General features: G+C 38.2%; 1 protein-coding gene across 1 annotated transcript in view; it reads left to right on the top strand.

The window, feature by feature from the left end:
• Unc13b (unc-13 homolog B) overlaps window positions 1-21873 on the top strand; it is a 162709-nt gene that overhangs the window by 55831 nt on the left and 85005 nt on the right. Inside the window, exon 6 of the mRNA XM_059254195.1 lies at window positions 8607-8841. Coding sequence (XP_059110178.1) covers window positions 8607-8841 — 235 coding nt within the window. The remainder of the gene's footprint in view (window positions 1-8606; window positions 8842-21873) is intronic.

Genomic DNA, 21873 nt, shown 5'->3' on the forward strand with positions numbered 1-21873 from the left:
TCTTTCTGTTTTGTTTTTTTTGTCTGAAAGTTGAGCACGTGCTGATAAAGTGCTCTAGTTCTGAGCTATAGCCACAGCTTTTTTTGTCTTAATTTGCAGTCTACCCCAGTGTTCTTATACACCTACATGTTTATTTTATTGATCCATTTATAATTATTTGCTTGGACTTCTGCTTTAAAAATAATAATTATTATTGTTATAATTATTATTGTGTGTGAGAGAAAGAGACTGTGTGCTTACTATGGTATGCATGTGGATAGCTTTTTAGGAGTTGATTCTCTCCTCTCATCTATTTTTTTTAGGCAGGATATCTCCTCCTGTGCTGTACACATCAGCCTCAAGCTGATTCTTCTGTCTCTACATTTCATTTTACCATAGGAGTACTGGGGTTGCAGATACCAGCCAGAACATCTGACTTTTGTATGGCTTCTAGGGTTAAAACTTAAGTCTTCAGGCTTGCAAAGCAAATGCTTGGACCCACTAGGCCATCTTACCTGAGCTTCTACTTTCCATTTAATGTTATTTAGACACAATACAACAAAAGAACAAAACAGAAAAAGCCATTTCTTCATTGGAATTTATATTCTGAAAACTTCAAAATCTCTACTCTTTTCTGAGTACTGTATTTAGACACTCAGCTGTGTGTTGAACAAAACTCATTTAATATATCCAATAGATAGCCCAAAGTTAACATGCCTAATTTTCACTTGATCCTGTCCTTCATCCTGACCCCCCCTATTGATGTACCTTTTCTCAGTGATTGTTACATTCATCTACAAGCACAGCTAAAAAGATTACTATTCAGTTACTCATCAAACCTGATTGATTTTTACCTCCAGAATGTCTCATGGATCTGTCCTTGTCTTCCCACCCTCTCTGTCACATATATAATTCAGGCTATTGACAAATGTATACAACAGCTTCCTTACCAGCCCTACTATACCAGTAGACCATTGGCTACACTGCACCACTGTTCTCTTTATGAAATAGAAAAGTTGGATCCTATCTCCTTCCTCTTAAAAGATGTAGTAGCTATATATTGCCTTCCAGATAATTCCACTACTGAAGATGCCCTGTGATTGGGCATTTTCATAGTAAAACTGTTCTTTTTTTTTTTTTTTCTTGGTTTTTTGAGACAGGGTTTCTCTGTGTAGCTTTGTAGCCTGTCCTGGAACTCGCTGTGTAGACCAGACTGGCCTTGAACTCACACAGATCCGCCTGCCTCTACCTCCTGAGTGCTGGGGTTAAAGGTGTGTGCCACCACTGCCCGGCTCAGTAAAACTATTCTTAATTATTGTCCTATAAACTAGTGAGATGTATTAATGCATTCTTGGGGTGGGGAAGGAAACTTACTGGATTAAACTAGTATTATTTCTGTTAACAGTGTTACTGGGCTGAAGTAGTGAGAATAGAGATTAGCTTATTAGAGAGCCTGAGATGTGGGTTTTGTCCTGTCCTCTCCCTGAGCCCAGGTTTAGGATGGTGCCAGTAGATGGGGTCAGATTATGTGTTCAATTTCTTTATGTAATAGATAGATATTTAATTAAGTAGAATAAGCTATGCTCTGTTGTGGAGTGCTCAAGGAAGAAGCAATGTCTGCAGGGAGAGTTGCCTTTGGGCTCAGAGTTTGAGAAACAACCTTGTCATTTGCCTGGAGCAATGTATGCTAAGATTCTATGTGATATATTTCCCCCCCAAAAAAAATTACCCTCTAGCAGTTGCTATGGCAACAGTACTATAGCCTGGGAGAATTTTCTTTTTATCCCCTACCCAGGAGTAGACAATTAACCCAATTATAAAAAAATTTAAATGGCACACCAAACCAATGTACCATCTCTGAGGAGTAATAAGAGGAGACATATATGGTAGGAAGAAGGTAAGCACACAGGAATAACGGGGTTATCAGTGATGAGCTAAACAGTCTGCCCATCAGACTAGTAGTAGACTAATAGGGCATTCAGGTGAATGCAACCAGCTGGGCTTGTCATCAGCTGATGCCCCGAGAATTTTGGGTCTTACTATAAAATTTCAAGACAGCCACACTCTCAAAATTCTGAGGGTCTTATGGACCAGACATTGAGTATTCCTTGTGGACTGTAGGACTGTCAGAGAGCACAGGCCAAGGAGTCATTTCTTTTCTGCCCCTGTTTATTAGGAACCTATGAGACAAGCAAAACCCTGGCAACCTGACAAACCATCAGCTGAGAGCTGCAGACCACATTCAGGGACTGAGCACTTGATGTGCATTTCCTCTTCAGATTCTTAGAGTGACACAGGGGCTTCTGCTGTTATTCTCATATTACAGACGGGAAGTGTTCGCAATGATGTTTTCAAGGTCACATTCTTCATAGGTAATAGACTAGGAGAATTGTGCTTTGACTTTTAAGCTTATGTTCCTAATCAGGAAGCTAAATTATTTCCATTTTCCTAGGAATAACTGCTGATCTTTATCCAATTTTTTGTTCCAAATTCAGTTTGGGTATAGGAAAGAATTTAAATTTAACTAATTTTTGACTTTTTACTTTGAAAAGTAGATAGAAAATGCTTTTATTTTTCTTTTATCCTTCAAGTGTGTATTTTAATAGTCTTAATTAAAATGTTATATATAATTCAGAAAAAAGTAGCTTCCTCTGAGGAGCCAATATGCTAGGATATTTTTATTACATATCAGAAAATTATAGGATAAGTTTTTAAGAGATAGACATTGCTCTTCCCCACTTTTAAATGTCTTCTGTAGAGAGTAGCAAGATTGGATCTCAGAGGGCTGATCACTCCTTTGTACGTGTTATGGCAGCTGAGCTTCTTATGGACATACTATGGCAGTCCCCAAGCTTAGAGAACTTGGGGACAAGGAAGTGCTTCTTTGAGACAGGAGATCAAGGTTTTATTTTGACTAAGCAAAGACATATGAGCCCCTAAATGATGATATTTGAGAGACCTAGAAGTAAGTTTGAACAGTACCAAATCAGCAATTTTGTTTTATAGTCAACTACAAAGAACAAGAATATTGTATAGGTTTGCTTCATGCTTTTTAAAAGGTAGATAATCTGTAATGTAAAGCTCTTGCCCCACAAATATAATAGGCAGGAGTATTATAAGGCATATAAGAATTGGTGGGGGGAGGAGTGATCTTTGAATTGCTACTAAAATTATCTGTCATACTTCTTTTGCTTCTTTGTGGTTTCCTTAGGTCACTGGACCTATTTGGGCTGGGGAGAGCATCAGAGTACGTAAGCATTTCAATTCCTTATCATTTTCTAGACGTTTTTCGTGTGTGTGTGTGTGTGTGTGTGTGTGTGTGTGTGTTTGTGTGTGTTTGTGTATGTGTGTAACTATATCTGTGTGCAGGTGGGTGTGGCACATAAATGTGCATGTCACAGTGGGAGTGTAGAGGTCAAAGGACAACTTGTAGGAGTTGGTTCTCTTCTTCCACCACGTGGATCTTGAGGATTGAACTCAGGTCATTAGGTTCCTTTACCTGCTGAGCTATCTTGCCAGCCCATTTTTCTTGATTTTTTTCCCCTTTAATATTTTCCCTCTCAGCTATGAAGCTGAAGCTGGATATTCATGCATACCAGTATATGTGATGCAGTTCTCTTTTCCTTCCCTTTACATTGAAATTTAAATATGGCAGCAGAGGGTGGGGTAGGGAGAGAGAGAAAAGAGAGAAGGAAAGAGAAGAGACTGATTCTGAGTGAGATTTAAACACCAAAGTTGCAGTTATAACTCTAATAGGACTACTGAACTTTATTCCCTAGACACAAATGGTGCCACCAGCCTTTGGTGTTGGCACTATTGGTCTCCTGACATAGGAGAGCTATGGCCAGAAGAAGGTTCACTCTGAGCTGAACTAGAGACAGGGTTATTGTTGTGCATCTTAGTGTGGCTGTGTGATGATAAAGCTGGGAAGATCTACAGACTAGACTGATGTTTCTGGTTTATTAGTCTAGCCTTGTGTCTTTTTAGGAAATGAGAGGCAGAGGCTATGGTTTGACTTTTCCTGAAGCAGCCCACAGAGACTGGAATCTACCTTTTATCTTAAGCTTGGAGAGCAGGCAGCCAGTTCTTTCCAGCATAATGGCAGTTCTAGACTGATTTTGTCCACAGGCAGGGTAAGAACTAGTCTCAGTGATTAGGTATCCAGCAGATACATAGTCAGACTTAAATGGTCATTGTCATTGGAATGTCTAAGTACTAGAAAACTGTTCAAAACAGCCTGAGAAAGATCAGAAATGTTAAGTTTCTCAAGTGGAAAAAAGTAAGCCATGAAGAATATGTATCAGTTCTCTTTTGTTTCTTCTCTGACCAGTAAAGTTCTAGTGGTATTCAGGACTTAAAGACAGTGACCAAATCCAGGAGTACTACGTACCGGAAAGCTGCAGCATTCAGTATTTCATTCAGTTTTCTTGAGTGTTTTCTGTGTGGTTAGAAGACCATCTTTGCTACAGGTTAAATTATCTTTCCTAGGCTGCATTTATTTTTTATTATTGCCTTTCATGTACTTGCCAATTGAATTACCATTTTTTAATATATATATATGTATACACACAAGCATACACATATGTATCTCATATATACATATCAGATACATCTCTCTCTATATATATATATCCTTTCATGATGCCATCTTTCTTATCTGGACTCTAGCAGGCATTCCCTTCCCCCCTCCAGTCTTACCTACCTACATCTCCATAAAGCTTTCCTTCCTTCCATATCATGAAGTGAACTTCATTCCTTTCGAGTCATATAGTGTCTGACTTATGGTATTCTCATGTCGTACCTTCCTTGAATAAAAATTCAGTATTTGCCATATTTCCATTCTCCCATTAAGCTAATATATATTCTTAATCTTCTGTGTTGTTTAGACTTCCATGTGTAGGCATCCAGTATTTGAATGAGCAACTATTCCCAGCCTTTTAATTTGTCATCTTCAAATAAACTTTATCATGAGATTTTTCATTAAATTAAAAAAAGTATGCATTTTCCTTTATTTATTCCTTTTTGAAACATGGCCTTACTACGTAGCCCTGGCTGGGTTAGAACTCTGTGTAGACCAGGCCTCAAACTTGGGCATGTGTCCCACACCTGGCTGCCTTTCTAACTTTTGCCCTTAAACTAGCTCCTAAGTCCCTTTGGCTGAGTAGCCAAACTTGCACTCAGCAGCTGTTCTTTTTCCATAAAGCCCCTTTTCCCTCTAGATCACAGGGTACTGTGGGGTAAATTGCAGAGGCTGTGCCTGACGCACTTAAACACAACTTTTTATTTAAGCTGAAGAGCTTAACTTTTCCTTAATTTCCCTTTTTAGTTTCTTTTCTTTTTCTTTTTTTTTTTGTTTTTTTTTTTTGTTTTTTTGTTTTGTTTTTTGAGACAGGGTTTCTCTGTGTAGCCCTGGCTATCCTGGAACTCACTTTGTAGACCAGGCTGGCCTTGAACTCACTGGGTTCTGAGTGCTGAGATTAAAGGTGTGCACCACCACCCGGCCAGTTTCTAATTAGCTTTGGTTGTGCCAGGAGATTGAGAGTGGTGTAGGAGAGAAAGGTCTGTCTTTTCCCTTTTCCTATTTCTCTTGGTCTCACCTCACTTTGTGTTCTCTTTCTCCTGACCTTCCTGCTTACCATACTCTCTCCTCAACCTTCTTTCTCCCATGAGGCCTTAGCTTTTTAATATTCATTTGCCTTTTATTTCCTTAAGTATAGAATTGTTGCTAGCCAGGCCGTGTGATGGTGCGCTCTTTAATCATAGCTCTTGGAAGGCAGAAGCAGGAGGATCTCTGTGAGTTCAAGGCCAGTCTGGTCTATATTTTATGTTCTAGAACAGCCAGGACTACATAGAGAGACCCTATCTCAAAACAAAAACAAAAACAAAAAACAAAAAACAAAAACATAAATCAATGAAATGCTGCTAGTCTTTCCCCAAAGATGTGAAACATTGTCCCCCCTTGGCCTAGTGAAAAAACAAAACAAAACACAACAGAGCATTTAGGAGTACCTGGTCAGGTTCGACCAAAAGAAAAGAAAGAAAGGTTATGTAAGTATTTCCAGCTTTGACACTTGAGCTCTTAACTCTGGCTAAGCCCCTCCTCTTGCCTCAGAGTCAGTAGGATTATCTGTTGTGGCATCTGAAAACTCAACATTTTCCACCTTACATACTAATACCCTTCCTTCTTTTGTCAGGCAGGGTTCAGGGAGACTTGACCTCTGCCCCCTCATCTGTATGCATGAGTAGTCCAGTAGTGGCTTCCTCAGACTTACTTCTGTGAGTTCAGAAAGAGCTGAGTCTGAGTGGCATATTAGTTTTGTCCCTTGATCCTTTCTTTCTAGTCTTCAGAATAGAAAGAACATGAAGGGCTGAACCCAGGGCCTCCAAGTCTCTTCCTAATGTGTTTTCAGAATGCTTATGAGTCAAATGCTTTGCCCCTCCCAGTTTCCAGCCTTTAGCACTTTTGTTTTGCTGTGTTTTTTCCAAGACAAAGTCTTACTCTGTAGCACTGGTTCACTCTGTGGACCAGGCTGGCCTTGAAGTCATAAGAGATCTGCCTACTTATCCTTCCCAAGTGCTGGGATTAAGGTGTGTGCCACCACACAGAGTTTCAAAGGACTTGTTTTAACTGTTTTGTGTTAGTAATAATTGTTGCTGATCATTTGAAGTCTAGTTTCATTCTCATTCTGATGTCTTGTTGTAGATTGCTGACATACTCTCTCTCTCTCTCTCTCTCTCTCTCTCTCTCTCTCTCTCTCTCTCTCTCTCTCTCTCTCTCTCTCGACAGGGTTACTCTGTGTAGCCCTGGCTGTCCTGAAACTCACTTTGTAGACCAGGCTGGACTAGCCTCAAACCGACACCCACTGCCCCTGCCTCTGGAGGGCTGGATTAAAGGTGTGCACCACCATGCCTTTATTATTTTTTTTTAAATATATTTTTTTAAGTCCATATGTTACCATAAATTCAGTGCAATTTTTTCCTAAGAAGTCCTTGGTATCCCCCAGCAGCTTCACTTTTTTTTTTCTCCCAAGCTTCACTTTTTTACCCTAAAGTCAAATAGAAAAGACTCATAAGATCATCTTACCCCTGTGCACCAACTATACCCACAATGTCATTTGGACGTCAGTGCTCAAATGTATTTCTTTCTTGCTCCCATTTGTTTTAGTGGAATTATTATCTGTAGACTAACATTGAAGCCCAGGAACTGTCTCCTTATCACTGTTTGTTTTTCCTCAAGTTTTTTTTCTTTTTAATTACAACTATTGTTTAAATATTACATCTCATTGTATATCCTGGCCCAAACCTAAAATTAAGTTAATCTGGGCAATACTTGTAATTCTTTCTTTTTTTTTGAGACAGAACTCACATAGCGCCGGCTGGTCTTGAACTTGTTATCTAGCTGAGGATGGCTTAGAATTTCTAATCCTTCTGCCACTACCTTGCAAGTTCTGGAGTTACAGCTGTGTGTTTAATCAGTTCTATCTGGATTTTTGTTTGTGTATTTGAGTTCATTGGGTCTTTGCCATTTCTTCTGTATGGACACAAGTCCAGAATTCCTGCCCTAGTAAAAGTTTGATCATATAGTTTTTGGGAGATTTCTGTAGCCTACACTGCTACCAATATTGTTATCTTTCAAAATTACTAATATGAGTTGCCCATCATATGCTGAATGTATTTCCATTTGAGAATGGCAAATGTACCTTTTCTTAATGGAAAGCCAAATAGGAACTTGGCAAAAAAGGACATGTGGGACCTTGTTAATCATAGACACATGGGTATAGTATCAGATATGGCTTCTCTATAATGTAGTTTACATACTATTAGGTTCATTCCTTCCCAAATACAGTTTTTTTTTTTTGTGATGGTAGTTGTTTTAGTTATCATTAAGAAAAACTAGCTTATCAGTTGCTGATTTGAATAGCAAAACTAATTTTACTACTGCTAAGTAAATGTGGATGTGTTGTCAATGGAAGTGTGGATAGTTTTCTTTTAGCTTATGCTCAGGATGGGAATTCTGAGCACAGGGTGTACACTCTTGTTTGGAATTGTTAGGAAAACTTGGTATCAGCAAGACAGTTCTGCTGTTCTTAAACTGCATTTAGAGCCTTTGACCAGACCCAAAAGCCATGGCCTTGGTTGTACTGATTTCTAGGACCAGCTTCTGATGTGCTTATGTGGCTCAGCCCATGCATTTTAAAGGCTGAAAACTCCTGACCAGCTTTAAATTAATTTTTTCTTCTAAGACATGGAAAAGGCATTTCCCTCCTTTGCTCTTTCCCCTTTGATAATCACAGAGACCCAGAATCTATGTGAGACATTTCAAAGCAGAGCTTAATTAGGTTATGATAACTAGAAAACTGAAAGCAGAATTCCAGAGAATTTTGCATTGGGAAAATGCAATTTAGGTGTTCCCTTAAGAATCAACAATAAAGTGAAACTGCCATTTCTTATTTGATAAGGAGAGAGACTATTTTGCATGTGTTTTTGATGTCACTGGACTTCTCTGCAGCTCAATTTTTACTCTTATTCTTAAGTTTCCGGTGTATGGCTACCTAAGTTAGAAGCAGGAAATGTTCTGAAGCATTATGTAAAACTTGGGTGGTTGGTCTGTTTTTTTTTTTCTACAGGCTTTGAAGACCCTGATAGTGCCGTTGATGACCGAGACAGTGACTATCGCAGTGAGACCAGCAATAGCATCCCACCTCCTTACCATACAACTACCCAGCCCAATGCTTCTGTACACCAGTTCCCTGTACCAGTGCGATTGCCACAACAGCTGTTTCTTCAAGGCAGTTCCCGGGACTCTTGCAATGATTCTATGCAGAGTTATGACTTTGATTATCCAGAGCGTCGGGCCCTCAGGTCGGTATTGATCCAGGTCTCATGATGGCAACTGACAGGCAGGATCCTGGTGCTTTGATGGACGTGATAGTGGAAGTGTAGCAATATGACGGGCCAAACTAGAAGCATTTTATGTAGGTTCTTGGTCCCTTTCCCACACACTTATATTTAAACATTTCTAGTAGGAATGCTTGTCTTTGTGATCCTATCAGTGAGGACATGCCCACCTTGGGTGGCTGGTTGAAAAGAGGCAGGCAGATTTCTGAGTTTGAGGCCAGCCTGGTCTACAGAGTAAGTTCCAGGACAGCCAGCGCTACATAGGTAAAGCCAGTCTCAAAAAACCAAAAAGAAAAGAAAAGAAAAAACCAAAAAAACAAAAAACTATTCCTCTTACCCCATCTCCTTTCTGGATCAGTAATTTTGACAAACCATTTTATAAGATTAAAACAAAGAAAATGACCAATATAAGTGTTTGAGTAGTCTTTCCTGTTTGAGTATTTTCCTAGAAGCTTCCTAAGAAGACCAATTTAATCTTATTATAGCAGATCTTGTATTTTTGCTGGAATTTTAATTTAATTCATTTTATTAATTTAAGTACACAATATTTATGTTTAAATAAATTAAGGTACAATATGGTATTCAGTGAAGAATCTCCCAAGCACACTCATGGTCTTTCTCTATCCCATCTCCTTCCTGTCTCCCAGTTCCTTCCTGTTGCTATGTTCTATGTACCCTTCTGTAGACTATTGTCATATATTGTGATTATAAAAGAAAAACACACGTTTGTGCTCCTCCCAATCCCCAATGTTTTAAAAAAATTATTTCAACTTAAAATTGATATATTGATAATGCAATGAATACTCATATACTTGTTGCTTAGACTTATTAGTTGTATCAGCATGTAGCTGCATTTATTTGATCTTATTATCACTAATATACAGGTGCTCTTTTTCCTGACATTTTATAATAAGTTGCAGACATGTTACATCACTAGAAAGTACTTAAGCACATAGCTTCTGAAAAGGGGACTTTATCTTGCATAACCTTAGTGCTATGATAATACTAAGAACTTTTATAATACAGTGACGTTATATCTAATACACAGATAATTTCTCCAGTTATCCTAGTGTTCTTTGTGCACATTTTTCCTTTTCTTTTTAAAAAATTTATTTTTTAAAATAAAATAAATATTTTTTAAAATAAAAAAGTTTTTTATTTTGAAACAGGGTCTCATGATGAAACTCAGTCTTGAATTTTTCCTTCTTAAAAATGATTTACTTGTTTTTATTTTATGCACATTGGTGTTTTCCATGCATAAATATCTGTGTGAAGGTATTGAATCCCCTGGAACTGGAGTTACAGATAATGGTGATCTGTCATGTGGGTGCTGGAAATTGAACCAAGATCCTCTTAACCACTGAGTTGTCTCTTCAGCCCTTATTTTTTCTTTTTGATGTGTGATCAGTCTAGTCAAGAATCATGAAATGTATTTGGTTTTCCTGTTTCTTTAGTCTCCTTTAATTTAGCAAAATTTCTGTGTTGTACTTTTCCTCTAGCTGTGTAAGATACATTTTTTTGAGGAATTAAGGTCATCAATTTTGAGAATGTAATTTAATTTGGTCTTATTTGATTGCTTCTTTGTGTTTAGAATCAGCTTAAACATTTTTGGTAGAAGTACTAGATAGGGTGATATTTTCTTCATAGTTCACCAGGAAGTACATACTTGGTCTTATTTTAGGGACACTTCATTTGATATCTTGGTAAAGGCATCTAGTATATACTGTATTGCTCCCCAGAATAATGATACTCTTTCTCATTTATATTGAATTAATATCTAGGATTACGTCTGTGGTGCATTTCCCTAACAACTTTTACTAGTGATTTTTAACATCTATTGGTTCTTGCAAGAGTCATTTATTTTATTGGTGGAAGGTTAGTTATTTTAAAAAATCATTCCTAATTCACTAATTTTGACTTTTAAAATTCACCAGATTGTAGAGATGATCTCACCCTGCCCCCATTTCACCAAATTGTACATTGATGAGTTTTTATCTGGAGCTTTAAAAGGTCATTTACCTGCTAGGCAATATCATGTCCTAAATACACTGTGATTATTGAAAATATTTTCAATGAAGTTTTCTTCTATACCAACCATAACATGGAGTTTTCAATCTTCATATTCTGAATCTAAAATGAAATATGTTAAGAATCATACATAAGTTGGAAACTACTTCTTAATGATTTATTGAATGAATTGCATTTATTTTGTTTGTTTGGTTGGTTTTGGCAGTGCCAAGGATTGATATTTGTGCCTTGTGCATGCTAGGTCAAGTACTCTGCTGCTGAGCTATCTCCCAACACACTTTGCACTTTTTAATTTTTTGTGATCCAATGCATTTAATTAAAGTTGCTTTCATGAACATGGGTGAGAGGTTATTTAGAGGAGTTTTGGCAACTTACCAGTGTTGCTTTTTATTTTATTTATTTTAGGCTGCAGGTTCTTGATATACTGCCTAGGCAAGCCTGGAACTCTTTAGTTCAAGTGAGCCTCCTGCTTCAGCCTCTTGAGTAGCTGTGACTAACAGATAGTTGCCATTGTGGCATTGTGAATACTTACATGTTTTATTCATTGACATTAGTTTATACTGGTCTATTGTAAGGTAGACAGTATCAGAATTTGTTTTATTTTTGCCCTTCTCTTTGTGTGTGCAAGCATTTGATGCACAGGCCAGCACCAACCTAAATAACTGCATATTCTTGCATTTGGACAAATTAATATACCGAATCATTACATTGTCTTGCTCGTTTCCCTGGATGTTGCTATAATAAATAGCACTTAGAAGAGCATTAATGATATATTTTAAGTTACAAGTTATTTCTCTAAAATTTTTCTGTAATTGTCCTCATATTAAAATTTACTTGTATCAATATATGAAATGAGATCTAAAAGTAACTACCTATCATTTCCAACATAGGAAAAGGTAAAGGATTTTTAAATAATGATTTTTATTTTAGGTAACTTTTTTTTTTTTTTTTTTGAGACAGCGTCTCATTGTGTAGCCTTGACTGGCCTGGCCTAGAGCTTGTTTTCAAAATCAGGCTAGCCTCAGAGCACTGGGATTATTTAGGCATGTGCCCCCATGCCTGGCTATTATAGATATTTTTGAAAAATCTAACATTTTGAAATGATTTTTCCTTTAGAAAGTTTGGAAGAGTGGCTGGGGAGATATTTTGGTGGGTAAAGCACTTGCCACACAGTCCTAACAACCTGAGGTAAGATCCTCAGAGCTTAAGTAAAAACTGGATTCGTGGCACAATGGTAGTAATCCCAGTGTTTATCCCCACCAGTGGATGAGAGGCATAGACAGGAGAACCAGAAACTCACAGGCCAGCAAACCTGGCATGCGCAGCAGTGAACAGTAGGAGATTCTGTTTCCAGCAAGGTGGAAAGCAAAGACTAACACCTGAGATTGTCCTTTGGCCTGCACATGTGTTCTGTGATACCTGTGCACCCACATTCGCACACAGGGACACGTATACGTACATTATACACAAATGACATTTAGAAGAGATATTACTAGCATTAATTATAAACACAGTTCATATAAATAGTCTCAAATCCTTAGGTTACACAGTCTTTTAGTAAAACAAATTTCAAATCCTCCAAGGAAGAAATGTGTTTTGCAGGAAAAATAGAAGCATAAAAATAATTACATTTACTATAACTATGGTTGTCTGTTGATTTATTTTGGAACAATAAAGATTCCTTCCATGTTAGAGTTATGTTTATATTGTTTTGGGAGAACACTGGAGAGTAATGAAACTGTGTTTTGAAAATGTGTTGTTTAAGCTGGGCATGATAGTACACACCTTTAATCCCAGCACCCAAGAGTCAGAGGCCTGTGGAGCTCTATTTTGAGGCCAGCCTGTTCTACATAACAAGTTCAAGACAACTAGGGCTACATAGTGAGACCCTGACTTAAAAAAACAAAAGGGGGGCGGTTAGGGTGTTTGATTTCTTTACTTAACCATTTTACTTAGGGAATCTAGAATAACAGGGATTTTTATATAATTTGATGTTTGACAACTGAGTCCTGTGTTCACTTGTCATTTAGCCAAGGCATTTTTAGTGTTCAAAGGAGCTAAAAGACTATTATTCTCAACCAAGGAAGACTTTAATGGCTAAATGACCACTTTGTGCTTCATTCCTATTACTTCCTTTTGTTTTTGTTTGTTTGTTTGTTTGTTTGTTTAGTTTTTTTTTTTTTTTTTTTGGTTTTTCGAGACAGGGTTTCTCTGTGTAGCTTTGCGCCTTTCCTGGGACTCACTTGGTAGTCCAGGCTGGCCTCGAACTCACAGAGATCCACCTGGCTCTGCCTCCCGAGTGCTGGGATTAAAGGCGTGCACCACCACCGCCCGGCTTGTTTAGTGTTTTAAGATAAGGTCTCCCTATATAACTTTGACTGTCCTGGAACTTGTAGACCAGGCTGGCTTCAAACTCATAATAGAGATCTATCTGCGTAGGCCTCTGCCTCCCTGCTGCTGGGATTAAAGGCATGCACCACCAAGCTTGACTGCATTCCTATTTCTTAAGTGTCAGATATATAAAAGAATATACTAAGCTGAAAAACTACTAGTCTGCAGGCCCTTTCTGTGTAGAAATTAAGCAGGTGGTCTCCAATCCAGGTGAATGAAGGGTCAGCTGGCTTCTGTACTTATTAATTTAAACTGGACCTGGAATTTTCAGGAAGGGGAAGGATAGTCCTTTATCTCCTCAGTGCTATAGCATTTGAATTTCACAAACAAAAAAATTACAGTGTTTTAAATAATTTGCTCATTTGGTGTTATACCTCTGATAGCTGAAAATTATTTTTGGAATGTATATTTTTGTTTTCTTAAAAGATACACATTTGGCTATAATCTTGTATATACAACCTCAAATATAACATTGAGCAAGTTAACATTTCATTTAGATTTCTTTTTAGACTCAAATGCAACAACAAATGTAGGTTTCTTGAGCTCTTTTAATACTGTTTTTTGGTATATTTAACAGTTCTAAACTTGGGCATTGTATGTTCAGTGTGGATATTGTTAAAACATAAATTTTGTTAGTTTCTCAGAAAATAAAAGAAACTGAAACAATAGCAGTGATAAATGGTAACAAGTAAAGCTTAAAAACTGTTTTTAAAGCTGTTGTTTCTGATGTACAAAAGCTCTGTACTGACGCAAGACTGGTTGACATGTGTATATCCTTTTCATGGTTTTTCGGTTTGATTTTTTTAAAAGTCATATTGGCAGTTTTAGTTTTGTAAACTCATTGAACTGATATTCAGTCTTATTACTCTATTTCTTCCTTTTCTCTGTCTCTCCTTTTTCATTTCTCTTATTCCAATTTTACCCTCTTACATCAGACAAGACTGGCAGGCTAAGAATGACAAAATTAGGATTATTTCAGCTTTTTCTAATGTTAATTATGAAGAGCAAGAAAGTAAATATGAGGAGATGAATGGGAAAACATCACAAGACTTTATAGAAAACAGTGATATAAATTTGAAGCAAGTAGGGGTAAAAGAAATGAGAACCTTTTCAAAAACTGACGAGAACCATAACCAACAAAAACAGCCAGAGTACAATTGGAGAAGGATATCTCTCAAGAGCAAGCACACAGAATCCTCTGCTGCCCTTAATTTTGACTATAAGTGTGAAACGCCTGCATTTTCCAGATATCCTCAGAAATATAACACAATAGATAGGCGGAGAAAAAAATTCTTATACAGTCATTGTGAAGATAATGAAAGATGGCATTATAATACCAAGATTAATTACAGATGTGCATATCCTGATACTGAGAATTCTGGCCATTGTCATGTTGAAAAGAAGAAACTAAACTATCCAGTTTTGTGCCCTTACAAAAATGGATTTGTGAAAAGCAGCACCTGGAACACGAACTTGGAAAGCCATGATTGTGGTCTGCCCTTTTGCTTAAGGAACCATGGAAACTCTGGCTCTAACCACTCAGTCACTGATTTTGCTCCATTAGATATTCTTGAAGATTCTACCAGCAGTACTTCTGAAGAATTTCTAGATTCCCCCATTTCTGATGAGCAGGAAACTATGTCACCAACATGGCATCCATCCACTGTCCACCATATGGGAGACTTTTCTGAAGAATATTATGTGGCACATTCAGCATTGCCATTACAAACGGTGAACTCTGATGCAAACGTCGTTGGAGATTTGTCCAAATGCTCCATGGAAGATATGGCCCCTTCCTCTGTTGAGGGACCCAAAGAGAATTATGTTGACACTATGGATGAGCTTCAGTGTTTGGTAGAAACAGTGTCAGAATATTTAGCAGAGAAGGAAGAAGAGATTAATAGATTTGGTCCCCTTTCAAAAACTAGAAAACCACATGAACACAACATTGCTGTTGATAATGCAGAACAGAAAACACCCGAGAATCAAACATCACCTTTAGCTGTGACCCAGAATGCCAAGGCCAGGGCCGTAGTATCTTTCCCTGAGCTGAATGGAGTAAAATGTGCTGTTGGTTCTTTATTCAGTTCACTAACAGAAAAGGTAGGTTCAGGCACAAAGCATCTTACAACCTCTGTGGAAAAACTGGTTCATTTAGTTCCAGAGAAAACAGAAACTCTTAATCAAACAGAGGCAGTTAATTTGGGAACTAGCCTGCATACCAACTCAGTATTCGAGACAGATCTTTCTACACAGTCTTTATTATCCCCCCAAACAACGGATGATAAGGATGCTGACAGACACAGCAAACCCTCTGAGAATGAGCACCAGGGTGAGAAGACTAAAGGAGTAGGCTTCCAGGACAGCACAGAAACTGTGAGAAAGGACTCAGCTCCACAGAGTCAGAGTTCAATTGTGAAGTCTGTTTTCAGCATGCTGAATCCGTTAAAGATATTTTCTGAGAAAGAGGAAACCAAAAATGAAGGCCGTACCAAAGCACTGAGTAGGGAAAACTTTGTCGGGTGTGGTTCAGAGTCAAATCAAAAGGAGGGCAACCAGAGTAGTAGTCTTGTTGCTGTAAGTAGAAGTAAAAGAGAAACTACAGATCTCCAAAAGCCAGTAAGGGAAGATCTGCTGTCCTTACAAGTGGCCCATGAATCTTCAAACATAGCTAGTAGTACAAGTGAGAAAGGTGATGTTGAGAATCCATTGGAAGGAAAACCTTGTGTAGATCTTTCTCTGTTACAAGACCAAACAAAACTAAGTGACAAGGATACTTGGGAGCATCTTGGTGTATCTGGTCGTACCCCTGCAAATCAAGAGCTTGCTGCAAAGCCATTAGAGGAAGACAAAGTTACCAGTGATGATGATTTCCTTGAGCCACTCAGAAGATCATTTAGTCAGTTTCTGTTTACTTCTCCTGAGACCTGTCAAAAGGAAACTTTGTCAGAATCTGTCAAAATTCTTAAGCCGGAGGAAGATGGACAGAAAAAGGGTGCTAAGAAAGATGGACATTCATTTTCATTTAGTGGAAGACTGCGTATTCCATTTTTCAATGTCCTTAGCCATTCTGAAAAGCATGAGGATGTAAAAGAGAAAGAAAGTGTTTTTCCTTTGTTTAAATTTCCTCTTACTGACAGTCATGACACTGCTAATAACCAGAGTTTTCAGAGCTCAGTATCAACCACTGCTAAAGGTATCCTACGAAATAGCCACATGGACACCAGACTTAGTTCAGTAAAACCTAGTCCATTTCCAGATACTCATAATGATCTAGAAAAATTGGGTAGTACTGAGGAATTCAATAAGGATAACCAAATAAATTGTCCTGAAGATGTTGAACTTAATTCATTAAAATCTAGTTCATTTTCAAATGTTCATAATGGCCCAGAGAAATTTAACAGCATAGAGGAATTTAATAAGAGTGACCAGATACATTGTTCTGAAGATGAAAAACATCATATAATGAGGTCTGACTCACCCTCTAATATTAATAGTGATTTTGGGAAATTTAGGAGTTTAGAGGAATTGAACCCAAGTAGCCATGTGGCAGTAGAGCACCATGAAAGAGCTGACCCTGAAGTTGTGCCTGAAGAACACGTAACTTTAGAGCTCTCAGAAGAACTTGAGAATCTTGCACAAGTGGCATTTCCCTTGATGCCAGACTCTTCACTGGAGCTTACTTCTGCTGTTTCAAAATCCACATTAGTTAATGACATTAATGAAGACAAAGTCAAAGATAAAACTTCTAAAAAAGAAACCCAAAGAGGCTTCCTTTCTGGCCTTTTAAACAGGTTTACTTCTCTAGAAAACATGCCTAGTCAACAGGAATTCAATCTGAAAAATGACTGTTCCCATCACAAGAATAGTACCTCAAGCCCATTACTCTCTGGAATACTTAATTTGATATCAAACAGCAGTGCAAACGGTTATAATTCAAATGAAGTGAAGTTCAAGTCTTTAGATGAGACAAAAAATTTGGATGGAAGTAAGCACTTACCCACAGATGAAGCCCCTGTTGATTCATGTGTGACTTCTGAGAACCAGAGTAGCCAGGTTGAAAACAATGAAACTTCTAGCTTCATAAAAAGTTCTTTATCATTATTGAAAGAAATCATCCCATCATCTGATGGTTGGGTTGATAATCATCTGTGCCCTCCTAAATGGAAAAATCAGGATAGTGAAAAACATTGCTCTTTTTCTGAGAACATACTCCATTGTACTGAACAGGGTCTCTTAGAGAAATCTTTGGCTAACAGGCCAACACCAAATCATATTCTTGAAGTAAAACTTCATGAAAGGTCAAACAAGTTAAGTTCACCAATACTAAATACTAACATTTTAAATAAGTCAAACCATTATCAAGGTTTTGATGAGGACTGTTTTCAGTGGGATCCTGATATAAAAGACTTCTCCAAAAACTCCAGAGGACTTCAACCAGTTTATCATTTGTTGAATCAAAATATGTTTCCATCAGCAGATGCTTTCTTGTGGCCTGACTCAGAAAATCCAGTAATAAATTTGTGCCAAAAAGATCAAAATGCAAATATCTTTGAGTGGGGCACAAATCCAAACAGTGTCATTTCATGTGACTTACCATATGAATCATCCGACCAGTTAGCATTTAATGAAGGTTACTTATTAAGAGGTGATATGTGGGCAGCCAACTCATTATATGGAAACTCTGGTTATCTTCCAATTAATGAGACCAAGAATTCACTAGAAGACTTGCCCATTGATTTAAGTTACTCTTCAGATTATGAGAAAATTATGTACTCTCTACTGGAGCAAGAATCATTAAGAATGGATGAAAACTATATCTTTTCAAGTTTTGGTTATGAATATCAGGAGTGGTTATCATGTCTTGAAAATGGAGTTTGGTGTCCTTCAGAGGATGGGAATTATGGATATTATATGTTTCATGATGGTCAGTATATATACTCTCTCCTCACTGATTCTACTGGGCAGTATGTATATTTATTTATACCTGATTATTGTTATCATGAATATTTGAATTATAATTTAGAAGCAGATGATCTTCCAAGTATTGTGTTAGATGACAGCATTATTTCTGCCTATAGTTTTAAAGTTCTTGACAAGGAAGATGATATAGTATGGTATGTTGAAGAAGAACCATTTGAAGATCCTCTTGATTTATCTGTAACTTTGCCAAGAAGTGAGAGGTCATTGTATGTAAATCTAGAAACCTTTTCTCAAGTACTTGAATCAAGTTTTGACCAAAGGGATAAACCATTAGATTTTTCAGGCTATAATTCTCAAAAATTTAAAAGAGATTTTAGATCTTTCATAGAGAGATCCCATGGTTTGGAAGACTTTGAGTGTATATTGGATCTCAGAAACAAACCTGGAACTATGAGCAATCATGTCTTAAATAGAGGCCAAGTTATAGAGAGAGATATGAACTGGCCTTTAGCTAAAAAGTCATCAGCTCACCTTTCCAGGTTCCATTTGCTTCAGCCATCTTCTGAAGAAACTTCCTCCTTAATTCATCCTGAAAGTATTACTAACAGTTCACAAAAAGAAGAAACATCATCAGTGAACAAATTGACACCTGTATTTTCTGTTTTGGGTGCCTTAATTAGAAGTACTTTGAATTTCGACAAGAGTGAATCTGTAGAAGCTTTGGTTATACAGAAAATAGATCAGCAGTCAGAGTTAGCTGAGTCTGTATGTGATGGTCCTCAGCCATTAATCTTGAGTAAGCAATTATCATGTAACTCCCCAAAGGAGGAAGAAAGTCATCCTGAGGGTTTGGAGAAGCTGATGGTACCCAGTGTTCAGCAACCAGAGTTTACTGACAACATAAGGCAAGAATTCTCTTTCCATAAAAATGGTCATACAGAAAAAGAAAGTTTATTAAAGTCTGATTTTCAAGTAAGCCAAACAACTCTTAAAGATAAAACAGTTGTAGGTGATGTTAAAATTATTACAGCAAAGTCTATTTCAGATCCTCTTGCACCACAGCTTAGTAAGGATGAGCATAAGACTTGTGAATTTCTGCAGGACCAGTCTTCCAAAGAGTCTGAGAGAACTTTGCTTAAGAGTGCATTGAAACTCTTTCGTTGGGAAGAACCATCTTCAGTAAGTACAGTGACAAATGAAAAACAGGCACCTGGAATTTTGAACCTTTTTAAAACCCAAGTGAATAAGGAAGAATCATCAAACTTGGAAAAGAATGGTGATAAAGGTGGAAAGATTTCGTCTCAGGAAAAGAAAGAATCTTCTGGCGTTTCAAATTTTTTTGGTACCCTTGGGGATTTCTTTAAAACCAATGTTTCTTCCATACAGACAACTGAAAATCGGCCTGTCTCTTCAGTGACTAATGAGCACGATGACAGGTCAAGTCCTAACACCGTGCATCTATTGCATCAGGATACTGGAAATTCTCTTCCTATATCAGTTTCCTCAAAGAAGAAGGTTAGAATTAGAAGTCTGAACAAACAGACTACTATTGATGACAGTGGGCTAAGTGAGTCATCAACCAGGGAGATGCAGAGCAATGGTCTGAATGAGGAAGAGGTACCTTTCAGAGACCATCCGGTGCAGCAGTCAGCAAGCCCACCTGCCTCAACAGGTAGTCCTGTAGAGTCTCCCAGAAGCTATTCAAAAGGATCTGGTGCCATATCTGTAGGAACAGAAGTTCCAAGGAATAATAAGTCTTTTGATGCTCTGAGCAGAAGAAATACAAACGAACAGGATCATTTACCTAACAAAGAATTGAAATTTTCAACTGCTACATCTCCATCCCAACAAGAGCTTCCAACCAGGAAGACTATATTTTCTTTCTTAACTGGATCTGAAAAGTCTGAGAACAAAGCCCCTGCAGCTCTCCCAAGGGCCAAATCTCAAGCAGAAGGGCTATTCACACTTCCTTCCTTTTTCTCCACCACTAACTTAAGCATCAAGAAGGATATCTCTCGAAACAGCTCTGCTTTCAGTTTATTTAACTTGTCGTTTTTGGATGAGAAGCAGCAGACCTCTGAGGAGAAGCAAAGCCTTTCAGCTGTTGCTCCAGTGACTGCCCAGCCCTGTAAGCAGCCAGTTGTTTCTGTGGACACTAGAGATACAGTGAAGGAAGGTTCTAATAGTCGTAAAGAAAGCATAGGCCAGAAAGTAGCTCATGAAGAGCGAATGGCTCCTTGTTTATCCGTTAACAGCACCACTAAGCTTCCTACCTCCCTTGCAGATGAGCTCATAGAGAAAACCCAGGGAAAAGTGAGTTCCAGTCAGGAAGGAGCAGAAGGAACAACCGCTTCTGATTTTCAAGTGAATCAGTTGCCAGACAACATTGTTCCTCCTTTACCAGAATCTCAGGACCAAGCCCTGGAGGTAGCTCCTCATGAAGAAGAGGCTTCCCACCAGGAAACTTTCCCCAACGACTTAGAGGCTAAGCCTTTTCCCCATGATAATGGTTTGATTGAAAAACTCAATGATTTAGATGTTTGTACTGAACACCAAAATGAAAGATTTACCACTGACCCATTGAACTTGCCACTGGGAAATGCCTCTGACAGTTTCTCAACACAAATCCTGGATTCACCTTCTGCTTCTCTAGAGCCAGGGCATGCAGTGCTCCTCCAGAACCCAGATACAGATAAATTAGAAGACAGATCTACATTATTGGGCTCCAAAGTAGAAATGCTTTCAGGGTTTGTGACCAAAGTAAAATCTTTTTCTGGGTGCTTAATTGAACAGCCGAAGACTTTTTCTGGACTTTTTTCTACTCCTAAATCTGCAAAGAAAAATTCCCTTTTTTCTTTTTCCTCCAATGCACCATCTCAGCCCCTCAAAAGTGAATTGTTCGGAATTTTTAGAAGTCCCAAACCAGAGACACGTAAACAAGAACCATCTTGTTCAACTACTTCATGCCTTCAAAGTGGTTCTTCCGGAGACACTGTAGGATCAGTACCTCCAGAAAGCTTGCATAGACAAGCTTCCTCTACAGGACTGAATTCAGAATCTGTTCTCAGCAGCTGTAGCATGACTGTGGTTGGTGCAAAGACAGAATCAGATACCTTGACAGATAACCCTAAACTAACACCTGAAATGGAGAAAAATAACATTCCTGAAAATATTTCAGAACCCCCAGGTTTTGAAGCACTTGCTACATCTTCTGTCTCAGAGGATGATACGGGGCAAGGAATGTTATCTTTGAGTGATGAAGGAGACATGGGGATGTTGCAGGGCACAGACACAGAGGCATCATTGGAAGCCGAGCATAGTCTTCCTTCAACACAGCTACAGCCAGATCCTACCTATATTGCTGAAGAGATTCCCCCTTCAAGCCAACCACTTCTTGAACCAGAACCAGAACCAGAGCCAGAGCCAGAGCCAGAGCCAGAGATCCAGACAACTGGCACAAACCAAGAGTTCTTGGGGCTTGCAAGCACTTCACTAGAAACTTCACTGTTTGATGAAGCAGCAGTCAGTGGGAATACCACACTGGAAACACAAGAGGATCTTTCTTGTCCTTTGCAAGAGGAATCTGTGCTTTGTGCCAAAGAATGTTCTGATATACTTCATGCCCCAAAAGATCCACCTGAAGCCCCGCAGGAA

The sequence above is a fragment of the Peromyscus eremicus genome, chromosome 2, assembly GCF_949786415.1.
Source record: "Peromyscus eremicus chromosome 2, PerEre_H2_v1, whole genome shotgun sequence".
Lineage (NCBI taxonomy): Eukaryota > Metazoa > Chordata > Mammalia > Rodentia > Cricetidae > Peromyscus > Peromyscus eremicus.